This window comes from Trypanosoma conorhini (genome assembly GCF_003719485.1).
Source record: "Trypanosoma conorhini strain 025E chromosome Unknown Tco_14.4_contig_00347, whole genome shotgun sequence".
Classification (NCBI taxonomy): Eukaryota; Euglenozoa; class Kinetoplastea; order Trypanosomatida; family Trypanosomatidae; genus Trypanosoma; species Trypanosoma conorhini.
This window is the reverse complement of record NW_021704437.1, coordinates 1-19,466: the sequence shown is the minus strand read 5'-3', so window position 1 is coordinate 19,466 and position 19,466 is coordinate 1. Positions and strand designations below refer to the sequence as shown.

At 53.0% G+C, this 19,466-nt stretch overlaps 11 protein-coding genes across 11 annotated transcripts, besides 9 other annotated features; all 11 read left to right on the top strand.

Moving 5' to 3' along the window:
• Window positions 1-17: 17 nt before the first annotated feature.
• Window positions 18-42: a microsatellite.
• A 69-nt stretch (window positions 43-111) lies between these two features.
• On the top strand, window positions 112-855 carry Tco025E_05721 (uncharacterized protein; the record flags this gene model as incomplete). Its single annotated transcript, XM_029372614.1, has 1 exon — window positions 112-855. One exon carries the CDS (start codon window positions 112-114, stop codon window positions 853-855), a length of 744 nt encoding a protein of 247 aa, XP_029227266.1.
• An 81-nt stretch (window positions 856-936) lies between these two features.
• Window positions 937-960: a microsatellite.
• Window positions 961-1,093: 133 nt separating this feature from the next.
• Window positions 1,094-1,131: a microsatellite.
• A 38-nt stretch (window positions 1,132-1,169) lies between these two features.
• Window positions 1,170-3,407, top strand: Tco025E_05720 (protein transport protein Sec23-like protein; the record flags this gene model as incomplete). Its single annotated transcript, XM_029372613.1, has 1 exon — window positions 1,170-3,407. One exon carries the CDS (start codon window positions 1,170-1,172, stop codon window positions 3,405-3,407), a length of 2,238 nt encoding a protein of 745 aa, XP_029227265.1.
• Window positions 3,408-3,810: 403 nt separating this feature from the next.
• Window positions 3,811-4,368, top strand: Tco025E_05719 (uncharacterized protein; the record flags this gene model as incomplete). Its single annotated transcript, XM_029372612.1, has 1 exon — window positions 3,811-4,368. One exon carries the CDS (start codon window positions 3,811-3,813, stop codon window positions 4,366-4,368), a length of 558 nt encoding a protein of 185 aa, XP_029227264.1.
• Window positions 4,369-4,583: 215 nt separating this feature from the next.
• Window positions 4,584-4,623: a microsatellite.
• A 217-nt stretch (window positions 4,624-4,840) lies between these two features.
• Tco025E_05718 (uncharacterized protein) lies at window positions 4,841-5,971 on the top strand (the record flags this gene model as incomplete). The annotated part of the gene is made up of 1 exon (XM_029372611.1): window positions 4,841-5,971. The coding sequence occupies one exon, from the start codon at window positions 4,841-4,843 to the stop codon at window positions 5,969-5,971; it is 1,131 nt and encodes a 376-aa protein (XP_029227263.1).
• A 361-nt stretch (window positions 5,972-6,332) lies between these two features.
• Tco025E_05717 (uncharacterized protein) lies at window positions 6,333-6,707 on the top strand (the record flags this gene model as incomplete). The annotated part of the gene is made up of 1 exon (XM_029372610.1): window positions 6,333-6,707. One exon carries the CDS (start codon window positions 6,333-6,335, stop codon window positions 6,705-6,707), a length of 375 nt encoding a protein of 124 aa, XP_029227262.1.
• Window positions 6,708-7,023: 316 nt separating this feature from the next.
• On the top strand, window positions 7,024-7,806 carry Tco025E_05716 (40S ribosomal protein S8; the record flags this gene model as incomplete). The annotated part of the gene is made up of 1 exon (XM_029372609.1): window positions 7,024-7,806. One exon carries the CDS (start codon window positions 7,024-7,026, stop codon window positions 7,804-7,806), a length of 783 nt encoding a protein of 260 aa, XP_029227261.1.
• Window positions 7,807-8,326: 520 nt separating this feature from the next.
• On the top strand, window positions 8,327-10,327 carry Tco025E_05715 (ATP-binding cassette protein subfamily G, member 1; the record flags this gene model as incomplete). Its single annotated transcript, XM_029372608.1, has 1 exon — window positions 8,327-10,327. One exon carries the CDS (start codon window positions 8,327-8,329, stop codon window positions 10,325-10,327), a length of 2,001 nt encoding a protein of 666 aa, XP_029227260.1.
• Window positions 10,328-10,741: 414 nt separating this feature from the next.
• Window positions 10,742-10,772: a microsatellite.
• A 654-nt stretch (window positions 10,773-11,426) lies between these two features.
• Window positions 11,427-13,604, top strand: Tco025E_05714 (rib72 protein-like protein; the record flags this gene model as incomplete). Its single annotated transcript, XM_029372607.1, has 1 exon — window positions 11,427-13,604. The coding sequence occupies one exon, from the start codon at window positions 11,427-11,429 to the stop codon at window positions 13,602-13,604; it is 2,178 nt and encodes a 725-aa protein (XP_029227259.1).
• Window positions 13,605-13,610: 6 nt separating this feature from the next.
• Window positions 13,611-13,640: a microsatellite.
• A 237-nt stretch (window positions 13,641-13,877) lies between these two features.
• Window positions 13,878-13,934: a microsatellite.
• Window positions 13,935-14,132: 198 nt separating this feature from the next.
• Window positions 14,133-15,179, top strand: Tco025E_05713 (putative GTPase activating protein; the record flags this gene model as incomplete). The annotated part of the gene is made up of 1 exon (XM_029372606.1): window positions 14,133-15,179. One exon carries the CDS (start codon window positions 14,133-14,135, stop codon window positions 15,177-15,179), a length of 1,047 nt encoding a protein of 348 aa, XP_029227258.1.
• A 432-nt stretch (window positions 15,180-15,611) lies between these two features.
• Tco025E_05712 (putative GTPase activating protein) lies at window positions 15,612-17,201 on the top strand (the record flags this gene model as incomplete). Its single annotated transcript, XM_029372605.1, has 1 exon — window positions 15,612-17,201. One exon carries the CDS (start codon window positions 15,612-15,614, stop codon window positions 17,199-17,201), a length of 1,590 nt encoding a protein of 529 aa, XP_029227257.1.
• A 56-nt stretch (window positions 17,202-17,257) lies between these two features.
• Window positions 17,258-17,291: a microsatellite.
• Window positions 17,292-17,587: 296 nt separating this feature from the next.
• Window positions 17,588-17,615: a microsatellite.
• Window positions 17,616-17,618: 3 nt separating this feature from the next.
• Tco025E_05711 (putative CAS1 domain-containing protein 1-like) lies at window positions 17,619-19,280 on the top strand (the record flags this gene model as incomplete). Its single annotated transcript, XM_029372604.1, has 1 exon — window positions 17,619-19,280. The coding sequence occupies one exon, from the start codon at window positions 17,619-17,621 to the stop codon at window positions 19,278-19,280; it is 1,662 nt and encodes a 553-aa protein (XP_029227256.1).
• Window positions 19,281-19,466: the final 186 nt, after the last annotated feature.

Here is a 19,466-nt window from a genome sequence, read left to right as displayed (position 1 = left end):
CCTTCCCGTCCCCCTCCCTCTCTCTCTCTCTCTCTCTCTCTCGTTTCTTTGCTTTGTTTATTTTTTGGCTTCGCTCTTTGGGGGCCCGTCTCTCTGTAGCATCCGGGCACGATGAACAAGGAGAAGGTGGGGCGTCGGTTGGACCTCGTCGGTGGCTCCGCGGGATCCATCATAAGCGTGGCGACGTGGTGTGCGTTGCAGGCCTCTAGCGCCGATATTATTTTGGCTGCCATCGATGAGAGGATGCGGAGCGCGTCCACGAGGAGCGAGACGCGGTGCGCACTACTCAACGTCATCCATGAGCTCCTCCTTACGTGCGTCGCCAACGGCGTTCCAGAGGCGGGGAAGCGGAGTGTCCTGATGGCGGTCAGTAAAACCCTTCCGGGCGCGGTGCAGGCGGTGCGTGCGCTCGGCGGGGCAGACGCCGAGGCGTTTGAACAAAATTTGGTGAAGGTGGTATCGTGGTGGGCCATCCTGAATGTTTTTCCACGTACGTGGATTGCCCAGCTCGGCGTGAAGAAGGAGACGGAGCAGCCTAGTGACGCGACAGGGGGGGCCTCCATGCCGGGGCAGCTCTCCTACATTGCAAGCCTGATGTCAAGCTACAACGAGGTGAAGGAGGAGTGTCTTCGCCTGTCACACACCTCACCGGAAAGAGCTGCGGCTGTTCGGGAGGAGGCGTTGCAGCAGCTTGCGAAGCTTAGGGAGGTTGTTCATTGCAAACTGGACGGCGGGGCGTCCCTCGTTGCGTGGCTAGATGCAGAGCGGGGCGCGCTAGAAGGAAACGTGCAGAACATGCCCTCCTCTGTGGCAGGGCAAAAGGAGGAAGATGACGTTCTTGGCTCTTTCTTTTAAAGAGCAACAGCAACAACAATACACATTTTCGTTTTTTTTCCCTTGCGGGGAGCTAATTTTGCTTTGGACGCTGGGCTAGCAATATATATATATATATATATATATTAAAAAAACTGCAGCTTGGAGCCCGTTGCTTCCGCGCATTTGTGGGGAGTATGACTCTTCCTCCTCCTCCAGTGTTTCTCAAGTTTTTCTTTGTTGTGGGGATATCTACATACTTACCTACACACACATAATAATATATATATATATACATATATATATATATATTTATATTAATAAATTTTTGCAAGAATCCAATCCCTTATTTCACCATGGACCCAAATACGGGGAGCTTGCAGCAAGAGCAGCGGCACGGAGTGGAGCACCTTCCGCGCTGGTCGTGGAATCTCTACCCCGCGAACAGGATAGATGCTGCGCGGATGGTGGTCCCTCTTGGATGCGTCTACGCCCCAATCGGGTCCCCCTGCACGGAGCTGTACTACGAACCCTTGCGCTGCGTTTGCGGTGGCGTGTTAAACCCGTATTGCGTCATTGACTACCGGTCAAGAACATGGGGGTGTCCTTTCTGTGGAACCAAAAACAACTTTCCCCCGCAATATGCCCAAATGACGGAGCAGAACTTGCCCTCGGAGCTTCTGCAGTGGAATGAGACGTTGGAGTACGTGAGCACTGTCAGGCGTGACCCGCCGACGTTTGTGTTCGTGCTGGACACCTGTGTAGACACGGAGAGTGAGCTTGACGGGTTGAAGGAGTTTGCGCTGGACGCCCTCAGCAAGCTCCCCGCGGAGGTGCGTATTTGCCTCATTACGTACGGGACGACTGTGCAGGTGCACGAGCTTAGCGGCGACACCGACTACCCGCGCTCGTTAGTGCTGCGTGGCAGCCAAGAGGTCACGGTGGAGGCGCTCAAAAAAGTTCTGCGGGAGCCACAGAAGTTTGTGGGTGTTCTCTCGAATGCAACCTCCGTGGCGTCTGCGATTCTCGAGGATATGCAGCAGGATGTGTGGCCGGTGCAGAAATCGCACCGTCCGCTGCGGTGCACAGGTGCCGCCCTCTCCGCCGCCGCCAGCATTCTCGAGATCGTCTCGCCCAACACAGGCTCCTGCATCCTAGGCTTTATCTCCGGCATATGTACTGAGGGGCCAGGCATCGTCGTGGAAACCACGCGAGAAAAATTTATTCGGGGTCATGCGGATATTCGAGACGGTGCCGCCGCTGCATCTTTTTGGGATTCCTCCTGTGCGTTTTATGACTCCCTCATGCACCGCATTGTTAAACAGGGACACTCGCTAAGCTGCTTTACCGCCTCATTGGATCAGACAGGCATAGCGGAGATGAAGCTCTGCATTCAGGCCTCCGGGGGGGTTGTGTTAAATGACGAATCGTGGTGTAAGGAGCCCTTTCGTCAGTCGCTGCACCGCTTCTTTGAGCGCAGAGAGGACGGAACGCTGAAGATGGGGCTCAACGTCACCATGGACGTCATCACCTCGTCGACGTGGAAGGTGATGGGGGTGATTGGGCAATGCGTGGGCACAGGCAAGAAGTCCTCCTCTGTAGCCGAATACGAGGTGGGGATGGGCGGGACGTGCCAGTGGACGGCGTGCATGATGGACTCCACGACAAATTTTGCGATTTACTTCGACACAACATCTGCGCCCCCGTCTGAGGCAGCAAAGAAAGCGGTGCGATACGCCCAATTTATCACAAAGTATGAGATAGGGAACGAACTACGAACGCGCGTGTGCACGGTGACGCATCAGGCGCAATGCAGCACAAGTATGCCCGAGCTATCCGCATCCTTTGATCAAGAGACTGCGGCGGTGCTGCTGGCACGTGAAGCGCTGCATAAGGCAGACACCACCCCGTTATTTGACGTCCTCCGATGGTTAGATCGAACGGTGGTGCGCCTCGTCAGCCGCTTCGGTGACTACATGAAGGATCACCCCTCGACACTGAAGCTGCCGCCGCAGTTTGTCTTTTTTCCGGCCTTTATGTACCACCTTCGACGATCGGGGTACCTGCAGGTGTTTAACTGTAGCCCGGATGAGACGGCCATTCTGCGTCTGATGCTTCTCAAGTCATCTGTCCAGGATTCTATTATTCAAATTCAGCCCACCTTGTACAGCTACCGCATGGATGCACCGCCGCAGCCTGTGCTTCTTGACAGTGCGGCTATTCAACCCGATAACGTTCTTCTGCTTGATACCTTTTTTGAGGTGCTTATTCACCTTGGCTCAACCATTGCGGCATGGCGAAAGGCGGGGTACGCCGAGCAGGAGGAATACGCCTACTTTAAGGAGTTTTTAGAGGTCCCTGTGGCGGATGCCGAGATACTGCTAGCCGGTAGATACCCCACCCCTCGTTTCATTTACGTCTGTCAGGATGACCCGGACGCACGCATTCTTTACAATAGGATAAATCCAAGCCGGTCGTATGGCGGTGAAAATGAGCAAAAATACGGAACAAACGAGGGGGAACTGGTGTACACAGACGATGCATCACTGGGGGTGTTCATGGAGCACTTGAAGAAGCTTGCGGTCTCCCAGTAGAACAACATGTGGTGTGGATTGCGCGCCATCCAGCGGTTTTGCTTCGCCTGTGCGTGCGTGTGGGTCGTTTTGTTCTCTTACGGTTTGAAGGGCGGAGGATATGTAGGGATGAAATTGACGGCAAGAAAGCAACAACCACAAAAAAAAATGTTCTTCAGCTTCTTGGGGGCTACCCCATTATTCTTGCGTACTGACTGTTTCAACTTCATTATTGCGCGTTCGCTGGCTGGGGGGAGAGAGGGAGAGAGAGATGATCTGCCCTTGAGATTGGTACGCTTTGCTTTGAATTCCTTTATTTTGGCTGCCACGTATTATTCTTTTCTGCCTCCTTTTGTTTCCTCTCTGTGTGCGCGTGTTTGCTTGAGCAGCGTACACTGCAAGCAGGTCTACAGACTGTGTGGCAATGTGGTGCGCCGCCCTAGAATTTGTCCTCTGGCTGGTTGTCTCTGTGAAGCCGATCGTGATGGGAGCACAACTCTGCCGCTCCGCGCGCGAGGGACGCCTGGTGGACACGGCTCTCGTCACTAACCTGACGCTGGCCATGGTACTTCTCTGGCTGCTGGAAGTGCTGGACGCACTCGTCCTCGCGTACATCTTCTCCATGCGGGCCCTCTACGTGTGCAGTCGCATCATTTTGTCGCTCTATCTGCTTCACCCGCGTTTCCGCGGGGCGACACGTGTGTACAGACGCTTCCTTGCCGTCCCGGTGGCTCGTTACGCGCCGCTTGTCGATGACCTCGTGGCGCAGCATCTTTTGGAGCTCGAGCGCTCCGGCGGCTTTTGTTACTTGAGCACTGCGTGGCGCTCGCTGATGCTTGCCGCAAGGTTTTTGTTGGACTTCATGAATCAGTTGATTTTTCCCTCAAAACCGGCATTATTTTCGCCGCAGCCGGAGTATTCTCCGGGAGCTGTGGCCGCCCCAGCTGCCTCTCCAGAGTTGACGGATATTTTTTCGTTTTAGGGCGGTGATTTCGTGGACCTCATGCTGGACCCAGAGAGGTTCACGATATGATCCTCGGCCACTGACGTTGCTGCGGCGGAACTCGATGACTCCCTCCAAAGAAAAATGGAAAATAAACAGAGACGGAAACTTCTCTGGATCCATCAAGTTTTTTTTTATTTGTTATTGAGGTTGGACAGTTGAGTGGTGGTCCGGCTTCTTGCAGCCGGTAATAGCAACAACACGAACAACGACAACAACAACAAACAAAAAAAAAGGCGTCTTCTTTCTGAAGCCTGCGGGGGGTGTTGTGTTGGTGTGTCATACTGAACTATTGTGGTCGTTGTGAAGGGCGTTCCCCGCCCCTCTGCCTTCCTGTCTTTCTCCCCAATCTCCTTTTCTACCCTCACGTACCCCCCCCCCCCGGCCTTGTGCCCGCGGGTGGTTTTGTCGAGTCGCACTGCATGCAGTGAGGAGGAAAGGTAAGGCGACGATGCTGAGCGCGCAGGGAGCCATTACCAACGAGCTCGTCATGATGGAGTGCACGAGCTCCCAGGACCAACGTGCGAAGGAAATTTTTCTCCTCAGCGAATTGGAGCGTGTGTGGGGTGCGCTTTCGATGGTTGTGCGACAACACCTTCTCGAGGGACACAATGTGCGTGTCGCCAATTTTGGCTCGTTTTGGCTTGAAACAAGGCCGGTTGTCTCGGACGGGGTCGATCGCTACTACGCGCGCCGCATTCACTTTGGCGTGGACAGCAACTTTGCCCTTCGCTACAACTTAGACCCCAACAAGGTGCCACTAGAGCCCTCCAGGCTGGTGTACGTGAAGGCCAGCATGGCAGAGGTTGTCGCCATCGCGGCGGTCCCCGCACGTACCGCAGTCATGGCGCTTCGTGAGTTTTTTTCATACGTCGGCGAAGGGCTCTTCAGGCAGAAGCTGTTTAAGCTAACCTTTGAAGGCGTCGCCACTCTTCTGATCAAGCGGGAGAAGTCCACGCTGGAGGTTGACCCGTTGCTGCGGCGTGACATTTTCACTATTGACTCCCGCAAGTGGCCGCTTTCCGTGCGTGAGGCGGCAGCGTCGGTGGTGATGGGCACGGGCCGCCCCGCGACGGCGTCCTCGATCTCCTCCCGCCCCTCCACCGCGCAGCTGAGTCGGCAGAGTGCCGCATCCAGGCCAATAGAACCGCGCCCCGCATTTGTCACCTCCGCCCCGCGCGACCGACTCTTCTCGGATATTGAAAAGGAGCCGCCGCGTAAGTTGCCACCGCGTGGTGCCCTTCCCGCTGACGAGCTACCACGCGGCAGCGAGAATGTGGGCGAGGCATATGTCAAGGAGTCTGTTTTTGACGCCCTTGGCCCGGAGGAGTCTCCAGCGGACGAACCAGATATTGAAGTGATTGAGGAGGTGGCAAGGGAACTCCCAACACTGCACGCCTACGACGAAGAAGCGCCAAGGGCCGTTGCGGTAACTGGACGGCATTCATTTCACGACCACAGTTCCGTTCGTGACTTGCTTTGCGGCAAGGCAGTCGCCCAGGTGGAACCGATAACACGGGGAAGAAGGCGCTACATCAACCGGGACTCGGACGCCGTTGCCGCGCTTTTGAAAAGCACATAGAGAACAGGACTAACGCAGAGAGGAGAAGCCCAAGAGGGGAGGGGGAAGATTGTTATTGTTTTTCTCAAGAGGGAAAACAAGGTCTCTTATCTGAGATTCCCCGCGCTATTCCCTCTTGCCGAGTTCCATTTTAGTTATTTATTATTATTATTTCTTCTATTGTTTTGGGGAGAGAGTGGAGAAAAGGTGGGCCTGGCCGTGCCCTTGCCTTGCTTGAGGGCAGTGTTCCTTGTGGCCCTCCCTCCCGCATACACGCGCATGCATAACGTGTTTGTGTGTTTATTTTGTTTTACTTCTCTGTTTCTTCTACCTCCCCCTCTGCTACTGCTGCCGCGCGCTGGAGGCGGTGCCTCGACTAGCAATGCTCTTCGGGTCAAAGAGGGACAACGTGGCGTCAGGCGGTGCAGCGTCTCACGTTGGTTACAAGGACGCATACCGAGAGCGCCCAGTCTCGGCACCAGCATCCGGGAGCGCGTCCCGCGTAGAGCAGCGACTCCGCCTAGTGAAACAACACACTATGTATTGGACACCGGAACCGCCTGGAGAGGAGTTCCATCCCTCCCCCCGGTTGTATGCGACCGCGTTACCGCCAGCCGAGGAACCTCCCTGTGCCATGTACCCTGCATTCGAGGTGTCACGCCTATCGAAGCACGAACAGCACATAGTTGAGGCACTTGTGGCGGAAGTTGCGGATGCCATTGCTTTTCCCAACCTGCAGGAGGAGCTGACTCAGTGATCGACCGGGGCGTTGGATTCGGCCCCTGCGTTAGTCAGTGTGGAAGTCAACGAGAGCGCAGGGCCGAGAATGACGAATGGAGAGGAAGTGGAAACAAACAGACGGCTGTGGCGTCGTCGTTTGGAATTGTTCTGGTGCTCGTTGCTATGTTTTCCTCCTTTTTTTTACTTTTTTTCCTGTTTCTCTCTTCTCTCCACAGCATGGGACTGCGGAGGGCGGAGTAGGCCTATATATATTTCCATACTTTTTCGTCTACTTCTGCTTTTTTGGTAGTTGCTGTTGCTGCTTTGTTTTGTAAAGTGGTGGGTGTGGTGAAATGCCGCAAAACGAATACATTGAGCAGGCGCAGAAGCGCTACGGCCGTCGCCTCGACCACGCCGAACGCGTCCGCAAGCGTGAGGCTCGCAAGGCCCACACGCAGGCGAAGTTCCTGCGCACGGTGCGGGGCATCAAGGCCAAGATAGCGTCCAAGCAGCGTTACACGGAGAAGGCGGAAATCCGGAAAAAAATACGCGAGCATGAGGAAAAGCAGACCACGGAGCGCGTGAAGGAGAAGGGACCCAGGAACGCGCTGCCGAGTTTTCTCATGGACCGCAGCGAGGCGGACCGCGCAAAGGTGCTTTCCAACTCCTTGAAACAGAAGCGGAAGGAGAAGGCCGGCAAGTGGGCAGTGCCGATTGAGAAGGTCAAGCCGGTCAGCGAGGATGAAATGATGAAGGCGGTCACCTCCGGCAAGCGCGGCAAGAAGTCGTGGAAGCGGATGGTGAATAAGGTAACATTTGTCGGCGAAACCTTCACGCGTCGCATGCCAAAGCACGAGCGTTTTATTCGCCCCATGGCTCTCCGTTTTAAAAAGGCCCACGTGACCCACCCTGAGCTCAAGGCAACGTTTCACCTGCCCATCATCGGCGTCAAGAAGAATCCGCAGGGGAAGATGTACACCGGCCTCGGCGTCATCACGAAGGGGACGGTGATAGAGGTGAATGTCTCGGATCTAGGCCTAGTCACCCCCTCGGGAAAGGTGGTCTGGGGAAAGTACGCGCAGGTCACCAACAACCCGGAGAACGACGGCTGCATCAACGCGGTCCTGCTGGTATAATGCGCACGCGTCCTGCATTTCCTCATCCTTCTCTCTTTTTTTCCCCTTTCTTAACGATCAAAGTAATTTTTTTTTTAAAAAAAGGGGGAGGGGAAAGAAAAAACGAGAAGGAAGCTGGGGAAAGTACATGCGTGGGCAACTTTCCCCCCCCCTTCTTCTACTTAGTTGAAGGCCTCGGCGCATCACCTCGTGTAAGAGTTTCTGTGGCCTGGTGAACAAGTGACAGCTAAAACACGCGTTACACTACAATGCAGCGGTGGGGGCGCCCGACACACGCACGCGAGGGTGCCAAACACTCCGCGTTGTGCGGAGCGTCGTTGGGTGAAGGTTGTTGCTCTTCTTCCTTTGCGCCATTGCTTCCCACATATCTTTTTTTTTACTTATTCCCCATGTATGCCGCTGAATGCCTATTTGGGTGTTGCGGCCTGTATAAGTTGCCGCTTTTCACTGATAAAAAGAAAACTACGAAGGTTGACACGAAATATTTTTTGGTTTAAAAGGGAGACGGACGGAAACGACAATGTCCTGCTGCCGAGCGCATGTGGCTGAGCCTGTCACTCCCAGCTCCGCGTCATCGTCGGAGCAGGATGAGCAACAAGCGCAGCAGAATGAGGAGACGGGGCCCAAAATCGACAACAGCAGCGTCCTCGTCCCTGGGTTCTCCATCAAGGGGTCCGTCGCCCACTTCGACGCCGGGATGACCCTTTGCCAAGGCTCCGTGAACGCACGCTTTTCCATTCCCCTCTCCTGGCACGACTTGGCATATACGGCGAATGGCAGGAGAATTCTTCGTGACCTCACAGGGACAGCGCTTCCGTCGCGGTGCCTCGCCATCATGGGATCGAGTGGTGCGGGTAAGACGACGTTTCTCAACGCCATCTCTGACCGACTTGCCTCCTCCCGCACCCTCAAGATCACAGGGAAGCGCCAGCTGGGTGACTTGGAATACAGGCGTCGCTACCGCCGGATGATTGGTTTTGTGGCGCAGGATGATATTCTCTCCCCACGTGCAACGCCAGAGGATTCCCTCAGCTTCTCGCTTCGTGTGAGGCGCGGCACCAGTCGAAAAGAAACCAACGCATTGGTTGAGGAGTCTTTGGGAGAATTACGCCTTGTCCACTGCCGTGACACCATCGTTGGCATCCCTGGCCTTATCGCTGGTCTTTCAGGTGGTGAGCGCAAACGCGCCAGCATTGGTGTGGAGCTTATTTGTGACCCTAAAATTATTATGTTGGACGAACCCACCTCGGGTCTGGACTCCGTTACATCAGTGAAGATTGCGCACCTTTTGAATACCATCGCCCGAACAGGCCGCACGGTGATCTACACCATCCACCAGCCCACGGCTGAGACGTTGAACTACTTTGACGACATCATGCTTCTCACAGAGGGGCAATGCGCCTACCATGGCACGATGGCAAAGTCTGTGGAATACTTTGAGTCCATAGGTTACACCTGCCCTGAACGGTACACCCCTACCGATTTCTACATGACCCTGCTTCAAGACCCGGATACTTCGAAAATCCTCATTAAAAAATGGAAGAAGTACTTGAAACATGGTGTGCGAACGCCACATACAACGGCTGTTGAACTAAATCCCACCCCTTCTGAGTCTTCCACGGCGCACTTCATTGAAAAATACCTTGATAAGTTTCGAAGTACTCCGTGGATTCAATTTGAAGAACTTATGCGCCGTTCCGCCGTGGAGCTTGGTCGAAATCGTGTCTACCTGTTTTCGCAGTTTGTACAGGCCGCCTTTTTTGCGGTGATTGTGGGTCTCATCTTTATTAATGTTAAGGATGATGTTACTGGCATTCAAGACCGTGAGGGTGTTATCTTCATGGCAACAATGAATCGTGCTATGGGGCAAACGTTTATCATGGTTAACTCCTTCATGGCGGACAAGCCCTTGTACATACGCGAGCAAATGGTTGGTTCATACTCTCCGTTCATGTACTTTTTAAGCAGAACCTTGGTGGAGTTTCCTGTGCGTGTGTTCTTTTGCCTTATTGAGAGCTCTATTTTGTACTGGATGGTGGGCTTATATCGCGACGCGGGGGCCTTCTTCTACTACTTTGGTGTGCTTGCGCTACTTACAGAGGTGGCCTCAGGGCTTGGGTTTTTACTCAGTGCCTCGTTTACCAGCTTGATCGTTGCTTCCGCTACCGCGCCCGTGATTTTGATGCCGCTTGCGCTTGCGGGTGGGCTTCTGGCAAGCACGGATCGGTTGCAACCATATTGGTACTGGCTGGAGAAACCCTCTTTTATCCGTCAAGCGTTTATTTTGCTCACACGCAACGAGTTTAAGCACCTCACGCACATCTACTGCGACGGCGAGGGCAAAAGTCCGAATTACTGCAGAGACCAACCAAAGAACGGCGAGCAAGTCTTGCAACAACTTGGGTTTCAGACGGAACAGTCTTCAGACTGGGCTATGTGGGTCTCGCTCGCCGTTTTGTACTTCCTCTTCCGCTTTTTTGTCGTGATTGCCCTCTCCATTGCCGCGCGGACAAAGTTTTAGTCGGGGCAGCGGCCTCTTTGCAGTTTCCGCGCCGCCGGCTTCTTGCGGTATTTATGCCTCCTTCCCGCGGCAGATGCAAATCAACCGGCGAGGCTGCGTGTCGGAAACGGCGCGGCGGGATAAGTGCGAAAGAAGAAGCGAAATGAAAAAGAAGGTGTTTTTTTTTCCTCCTTCTTCTTCTTTTTTCCTACGTGTCGAGAGTTTGTTTGGTGGAGGGAAAAATGTAGTAGTATTTATATGCCCCTGTTGTTTCTAGGAAAAGGAAAAATACTTGTTTTTTAATTTTCTTTGGTGTTGTCCCGGGTTTTTTTTTTCTCTCTCGCCCCCAGGATGTGGATAATGGGGGAGGAGGGGACGTCACTCGAAGGAGAAACTCAAGTGCGATCGTGCGAAAACCGGTTTCTCTTCATGCTCTTCTTCTTTTATTATTATTATTATTATTATTGTGGTTTAGTTGCGTATGTTTTTTTGTTTTTTTTAAATATGATGTCCACTCGCTCGTCGCTCTTTTTCAAGCCGTGTGTGTGGGGGATGCGTCTTGGGTGGCCCCAGGGCATGGAATGGGCATGGAAGTGCGTGGTGCAGGGATACCTGCGTGAGTCTGGAGTCAATTGTGCTGTGAAGAGGATTGAAAAAAAAGGAAGGGACTGCTGTCAAACTAGGTGGCGCAGTGCGTCAGCCACGTTGTTGTGGATAACATCACTGGGCTGGTGTCGGTGTCCGACGGACGCATGCAGCCTTTTCTCTTACTTGGCGGCTAAAACTTAACCCCTGGCGCCGCCGAAGGCGCTACCCGAAGTTTTTTTGCTCGACACACGTGTGTATTAAAACAAAGGATGCCCTTTCTGGGCCCGTTGTTGTTTTTTTCTTCCTCTAATGGAGGGGGAGAGAGAGCGCGATTTGTTTTGTTGGAGGCCCCAGCTTGCACAGAGGAACACTTCTGTTTTTGCTTCATTCTCCTTGCTGCGTTGGCTTTCATGGTGTCCCCTTCGTTTTTTTATCTTACTTCTTTTTTACTTCTTTTGCTTGCCGGGTCGTGTCAGTTTCGTACAGTGTGCGTGTGCGTGCGTAAGCGGAAGAGAGCGGCGTGTGCGCTCAGATGGAGAAGACGGTGTACAACGCCCTGCCGAAGCTGCCGGGGTTCAGCTTCGCGGAGCTCCACCCCCCGGCAACGCACTTTCGCCGTCACTACTGCAGCATCCGAGACGGAACTCGGAGCGTACTTGACGCCCACGCTGCCCGGCGGAGGGGCGATGATGACGGACAGGGCGGGGAGTGCGGCGGTCTGAGCCGCGCGGAGATCCTCGCCAAGTTCCCGGAGTGGAAGTCGCTGGACGACAAGGTCCTTCGCTTCTTTGCGTACTACGTGGAGCGTGTCGACGAGAGCATGGTGGAGCGAATGCGTGTCAGGAAGGTTAAGCTCCACTTTTACCTCCGTGATGGAACCCTCGTCGTGGTGGAGACCCCCGCCGTTGTTAACAGCGGCCTCCCCGCTGGCACAATTGTCTCGCGCTGCAAAATTGACGGCGTGGACTTCTTCTCTCTCTACGTCGGCTCCTCCATCCGCGTGAGAGGGCTGGAGTACATAATTGTTGACTGTGATGCCGCCACGCGTGACTTTTGTGCGGCGATGGGAATGACGCAGCCCGAACCTTTCGGCTACCCAGAAGATGCCTTCGAGGGCAGCGTCAGGGTGGAGAAGGCCCCCATGGATGAGCAGCATGTTGCCATGCGACGCGCCATGGAAGTTATTGCGGCAACTTCCACAGGCGCCCATGCCACGCTGCTTTCGCCAGAGGAACGCAACAAGGCCCGCAACTTCTTCGAGCATGATCGGGAGGTGCTGCGTTTCCTTGCAGTCTGGGAGCAGCGCCTTTTTAGGTTGCAGTATTACATCGCCGATAAGACGATTTCTGTTATGCTGGAACACGCAAGGAACGATGGGCGCGATCCTAACCCTGTCTTCATTCGGCGGACTCTTATCCCTAAAGATCCCAAGACTGCACTACGCGACACCGAAACACTTAACGTTCCGCTTGGATCGCCCGTCGCATACATCACCGACGAAGACTTGCGGACGGGGCAAACCGTCAATCTATTCACAAGAGACTTCTACATTTTTGACTGTGATCCCTACACTCGGGAGTACTACGAGGCGAGGGGCATTAAACAACCCGCCTTCCCAAAACCACCCACTGAGGCGGACATACTTGCCCCCACTGCGAAAGCACCGCCGCCAACGACGACGCATTTGCCTGGTATAAAGAGTGTCCAGGGTGCTTCAACCATGGTCTTTGAAGACACAGCCGGTCAGAAGGATCGTCTCAAGCTTACTCGCTACACAAACGATGTTTTCCGCTTTGGTGCTCGACGCGTGAATCCGTCTCCAGAGGACGAGGGTCGAAGGTTTCTCTTTTGCTATTACCTCGCCGACGACACAGTGTCGCTGTTCGAACTTGTCGTGGCTAATAGCGGGCACGTTGGTGGGAAGTGCTTTGCCCGTTCTGTTGTCCCAGAGATAAATGAACCCGGCAAGCTCTACGTAGGGGCCAAAGTGAAACTGGCGGGGGCGACGTATGAACTTACCGAAATGGACGAGCGGACCAAGCGATATCTCGCGATGGGGATGCCTAACATGGAGGAGAGCTACTTCCATACCCAGGAACTTGTGGAGCGTGTGCGGCACGTCGTTCTTAACCGCTTCTCAGGCGCGACCGACGTCTTCCGCAGTTTTAAATCCACATCGGACGGATTGAAGCGAGAGGATGTGAAGCGACTCTTTCTGGAATGTGGCACTCGTCTGGACGCCGTCGAACTGGACCGCGTTATGGAGCGGCTTGACCGGGACAAGGACGGCGTTGTCAGTTTGTCAGAGCTTGTCGAGAACCTTTTGCTGCAGCAGTTTGTTTCAGACTTCGTTGCAAAGGGTGAAGCGCGGGACGGTATCGAAAAAGGCCCTCTTCGCTCGCTCCGAAGCCTCGAAGCGAGCAAAGCGGCGGCGCGGGAGGGGGATGAGGCGCTGCGAAGGCTAATCTCGCAAAGCGAGGCCCGTCGGACCCTTCTCATTCGAGCCTTTAGAACGACTTCAAACAACACCTACGACGGCCACCTCAGCGTTGAGGACTTCAAATGGACACTGCGAGAGCGACTGAATCTTTCACTGACCGATAGAGAAGTGGACGCCCTCACCTTCAAGTTTTTCTACGCTCCGGGGTCGGTGAACTGGACAGCGAGGCGCTTGCCAGTAAAAGAGATTAAGCGGCTTATCATGCGTTAGAACCTCTGTGTGTGTGTGTGAGTATGTGTATGCGTGCGACGTTACCCATGACATGTATGGCGACGTGGGAGCCAACTTCTTTACGAGCCAGGTGTATGCCCTATGTAAAGGATACCAGAGGTTGGGGGTGGGGAGGGGAGAGAGAGAAAAGAGAAAAAGTTCTCGCGGTTGACGGAAAAAGTGGACGTCAACAAAAGGATTCCAGCGAGGTGGAATAAAAGGACGGATTTTGCCCACAGAGAATCTTCGCTCCGACTTTCCCGCTCTTGCAGTTTTTTCTTGTTGTTGGTGTTGGTTTGTTTATTGTTGTTGTTGTTTTTTTCGTGTGTTTCTGGCAAAATACGGTAGGCCACCGCCAAGGCCAAGCCTAGTGTATACATTACTTTTTTTTCCTTTTTCTCTCGCTTCTCCACGTATATATTGATGTTATATGCGTGTATCAATGTGCTTTGGTGTTGTTCCACACACACACACACGCCTAGGTTTGTCTGCTCTCAGCCACGGCAAAGAGAAGGCAAAAGGGCGGAGATGAGCAAGGCGCCTTTCGCAGCAGACCAGCGGCGGCCGCTGGAAGACCTCATAGCCCTGACAGGCCTTAAGCCGAAATATGCGAAGGGGTGTTTTGACCGTTTTGGCGGATTTGCGCCGGCGTTGGCCTCTTTTGCCCAGTCCTACGCGGCGTTGCCAAACGAATACTTTGATCGCCGCCACGTTGTGAAGGCAAATATGCCTCGCATTAACGAAGAGCTGAAACTTATTTACAAGCGGGCAAGGTGGATTAAGCAGCAGTTGGGGAAGGATACAGAGACGGTCTGGGCAGCCTACTACGCAGACCCCGCGTCGTCGACGACATCCTGGTCCGTTGTCCAGTCTCCCAAGCGCATGAGAAAAGTCAGCTATTGTGAGCCGTCGCACTTCACCGGCCCTTTTCTTGACATGCCTACTTTTTGGGAGGCGGAGATGAAAGGGCAGAGTTTCTTTTTAAGCCTCGATAAGAAGGTGATGGAGCGCAATAGAGTTATCCTGCGTAAAAGGTTGGAACAATGGGTAACTACGGCAGCGGCACACCGCGATTCTGTTCGGTACGTTGAGATGCGGTATTTGGACGAGAAGACGGTTCGTTTGATTCTCAGGGACGCGAATACCACCTTTTTGCATCCCGATCACCGCAAAAAATTTGTTGCTTTTCTTGCTGCCATGTACAATGAGTTTGAGATATATGAGCCGGCCATGAGTTTCTTGGCTGGGCTCTTTATGTTGGTTCTCAGTGAAGAGGAAGCTGCCACGGTGCTTCGTTTGGTTTTGAATCTAAGAATCCCTCCCAGCTGGGCGATGGAGGTTGTCGGTTTTTCGGCCGCCTCCGTGCTTGTAGAAACTTTCCTGCAGTCGCCCCCTTCGTCGGGGAAAAAGCAGCTTGACTTGGGCGAGCACGCCAACCTGTATACTCGTATGCAGTCCGTGATAAAAATTCTTTGCGAGAATGTGGTCAACGTGAGGGAGCTCTTTGGATTTTTTGATCTACTTATTAAGGGGAACCAGGTTCTGTCTTTTTCCGGGCATCAATTAAAGTCGTAGTCGTTTTTCTTTTTGAGGGAGATGGGGGGGGGGTTATATGCTTGCTTTTTTTGTCGTTGCTCCCGGTGATGTTGTTTTTTTTCTTTTTTTGCTTCTCCGTGTGGAAAAGCGGTATCTCCACCTACCAATTACTACCCTGTTATATACGCAGAGATAAGCTGAACGTGATTTTCTTCTATTTGCTTCGCTTTTTTTTTTGATGTTGCTGTGTGCATGTGTGAAGTGGGGAGGGGGGATTGAGAGTGTTGCATGGACGATTGCGGCATGCATGTATTCGCCACACGCACAAGCACGCACTCTTCGTCCTTTTGATGTTGCTGCTGTTGATGCAATGCGTTCTGCCTGGTGCATGCTCGTCTTTCTTCTTGGGTCCGGTGGGGGACGAAGGGAGGCACAGAGAGGGACGAGCGAAGAGAAGGCAAAAGGGCGGAGATGAGCAAGGCGCCTTTCGCAGCAGACCAGCGGCGGCCGCTGGAGGACTTCATGGCCCTGACAGGCCTTAAGCCGAAATATGCGAAGGGGTGTTTTGACCGTTTTGGCGGCTACGCACCGGCGTTGGCCTCGTTTGCCCAGTCCTACGCGGCGTTGCCAAGCGAGTACTTTGAGGATGCTGCGAAGGTGGAACAAAACGCGGAGCTCATCAACGAAGAGCTGAAACTTATTTACAAGCGGGCAAGAGAAATAAAACATCAGTCCGGTAAGCCAGACGCCGGAGTCTGGGCCGCCTACTACGCGAAAGAATCCCTCCCCGCGTCCAAGCCGCAGGCCGTCAACGGCGCCGCGGCTGATGCGACGCCGAAGCCGTTTGGATCCGCCTTTAGCTTCACCACCACCAAGGCCGCCGCGCCGCCGTCAGGTACGATAAACTTTGGGTTTGGTGCTCAACCCACGCCTTCTTCCTCGGTATCCGCCCCCGTCTCTGCCATATTTGGCGGCTTTGCTCAGGCAAAGAAGACGGAAGAAAAGGCAACGGAGCCAAGTCGTGAGAGGGAGGTGAGGTACTGCGAACCCTCCCATTTCACTGGGCCGCTTTTTGATATGCCGCTTTTCTGGAAGGAGGAGGTGGAAGAGCGGTGTCCCTTACTGAACCTTAACAAGGGTTTCCTTGAGGAGAACCGCGAATTGCTGCGCGGCAGACTAGAGAAGTGGGTGAAGAAGGCTGGATTTTATTTGCAACCTGTCAAGTACGTGGGGATCGAGGATGATGATGAAGAGACGATTCGTGTGATTATTAAAGATGCAGAGCGCACCTTTTTTCATCCTGAGCACCGAAAAAAATTTATTGCTTTCCTATCGGCTATGCATAACGAATTCAACGCATACGGACAAGCGATGAGTTACTTGGCCGGGCTCAGCTTGCTGGTTCTGAACGAGGAGGAAACCGCCGCAGTGCTCCGGTACGTGACAAGGGAGCACATTCCAGGCCATTGGGCGGCCGAGGCGGTTGGTTTTTCCACCACCGCCTGGGTTGTGGAAGCCTTTATGCAGCTCAAGTTTCCGGATGTGGCGAAGCACCTTGAGGAGTTGAAGCTGTGGCCGGACACCTACCTTCAAAAGGTGCTCACGGGTCTTTGCATCCACGTCTTGGATTTCGAGGAACTGTTTGTGTTCCTGGACCTTTTTATGGAGGGTGGCGTGAAATTTCTCATCAAATATTGTCTTGCGATCGTGGAGCACTTCCGCAGCGATCTTCTCCGCGTTAAATCCGCAGAAAACGCCAATCAAGTATACGAAATTATGCGACTTGACGCCAAGGTTGCTGATTCTCACGATGTCAGGGAAATTTTACGGCGTGCGCCGCTAATCGATCTTGGACCGGAGGGGGACACTATTGACATCTTACGCATGGAAGCATACGACAAGAAAGTTGCTCCTCGGCTGCAACGAGCCCCGAAGACGGAAGCGTTTGAGCCCTGTGCACTGTGTAACGAACGAAAGCCGGTGTGGTGGAATGACGATCTTGGGGCGGTCTGTTCGGAGTGTAAGGATGGGGCTCCGGACCTGCCTTATACCAAATACTAAATAGAAACAGGATGGACGACAGATGCATAAAGTAAAGCGTGAAGAGGAAAATGAACTATAAATGTGTATGATATATATATATATATTTATGGTAGTCTTTTCTGGAGCAAACACGCATAATAAAGAAAAATACACTTCTCAGACATGTTGAGAGAATAGTCGTGCAGAACTGATCTCTGCCCAGCAAATGGTTTGGTCTGCGACTAGAAGCGTTGTTAAAGATCTTTCATTTTGCCTGTCTGCGTATGAGTATTTTGTTTTATCTGTCCTCTTCATCTCTCTATCTCTCCGTGCACGCAAGGTGGATTTAGATACATCAAGACGCAACAAGATTTCGGCCTCCATCTTGACACTTTGCGTCGGCGTCTGAGCCCTTTTTCGCGCGCGGCGGGGGGGGGGGGGTCGGGGTGGGGGACTATGAAGCAGAAGGGGCGGGCCGAGAGCGCGGAGGAAGAGCCTTGCAGTATCGTGGGTAAATGGAGGTTCACGTGCGTAAAAGCCAAGTGTATGATGCTAGCCCTGTTTATTCTCTCCTTGGTGTCGGTGTGGGCCTTTGCCTCATTGGTGGCCGCTTTTCCCAGGGCGTTTCCAACCGGACCACTCTCCTCGGGGCAAATCATGGCATTTATCTTCATCATCTTTATTACTGCATGGGCCGCCGTGGATAGGCTCATTGTACTGATCAATCCTTTGGCGGAACCGTACATGACTGCCCGGTCTCGTATGCAACTTCGAGGCGGAGCTGAAATCAGCGGGTATTTTGTATTCATGTTTGTGTGTGATCGCACCACACTGTTGCCGAGGTGTGAAAAGGCGTACGATGCGGATTTTTTCTGGTTTATCTCTATTACACTCTTGGGTGCCTCACTGCTGACGCTCAAACGCGCCAAGCCTCCTTCTGTAGTCGTTAATGGCGAATGCGAGTCGCCTGTGAAGTGCTTTCATGTGCCTCCCCTGTCACGCCCCCAGACTGAGGAATGGAAGGGATGGATGCAAGTACTCTTCCTCTGGTACCACTACTTTCACAACGTCAGTATTTATAACTGTATTCGACTTTTTATTGCGGCATATGTGTGGATGACAGGTTTTGGGAACTTTTCCTACTATTACGTACGAAATGACTTTTCGTTGGAACGGTTCTGTGACATGCAATGGAGGCTCAATTTTCTCGTAACCGCCGTATGTTTTACCTTGGGAAATCAATACATGCTCTATTACATCTGTCCTCTTCACACCTTGTTTACCTTGTTCGTATATGCAAGCCTGTACTTTTTTCAGGGCCTGAACAGTACAAATAAAGGCCTGTGTGTGAAGGTGGTCGTGTTGTTCTTTTTGTCATTTTTGATGTGGGATATCTCAAGGGACGTTTTTTACGTGATTTGGAGCCCATTCACCTGGCTGGTTGGCTTTGATAACCCCTATCGTCCTGAACAGCATCCCTTGTGGGAATGGTTTTTTCGCACGTCCCTGGATCACTACGTTTGGATCTATGGGATGATCTGCGCCTACTTCCACCCACGCTTCGACAGTTGCCTGAAGCGGTTGGACGAACTACCTAGACATACCAGTTGGTCAGTGAAGTTTATCCTGACTCTTCTTGCCCTGACGGTGGGGGCTGCCTATGTGAAGGTGGTTTATCTTGCTCCAAAATTGGAGTACAATAGAGTTCATCCCTACACTTCCTTTATCCCCATTACGATTTACATTGTTTTGAGAAACCTTTTCCAACGTGCGCGTATGCATCATATTGGGTTGTTTGCGGCTCTGGGAAAGGTGACCTTGGAGTCGTACATTGCGCAGTACCATATTTGGATGGCCACCACGGGGTTGAATGGGAGTCCGAAGAAGCTGATTCGGGTGGTGCCGGGGGGATATCCCTGGGTCAACTTTGCCTTGGTGTCTGCTCTCTTTGCAGCCGTCACGTTTCGGCTCTTCGCCACCACCACCCTTACGCGAAGCTTCCTGCTCCCGCCAAAGGCGGGCTCCTCAGTGCTTGGGGTGAACCTCTTAACGGCAAGTGTCTTAATTTTCTTGGTTTTTATCGTTTCCTGCTGCATCAGAAATCTCGTAGTGAAGTAAAAAGGAGTTTCAAACTGTGCAGCGGAGTTCTTTCTGTTGAACGGAAGAAGCAGGTGTCTTTTGTTTGTAATATTTTTGGTGGCGGGCAAGGAAGCGAATAAAAGCGAAGTGCGTGTGTGTGTGTGTATATATATAAGGAAAAAAAAAAGAGAAACGTCTGTGTTTTGTGCCGTTCAATGTCTCTTC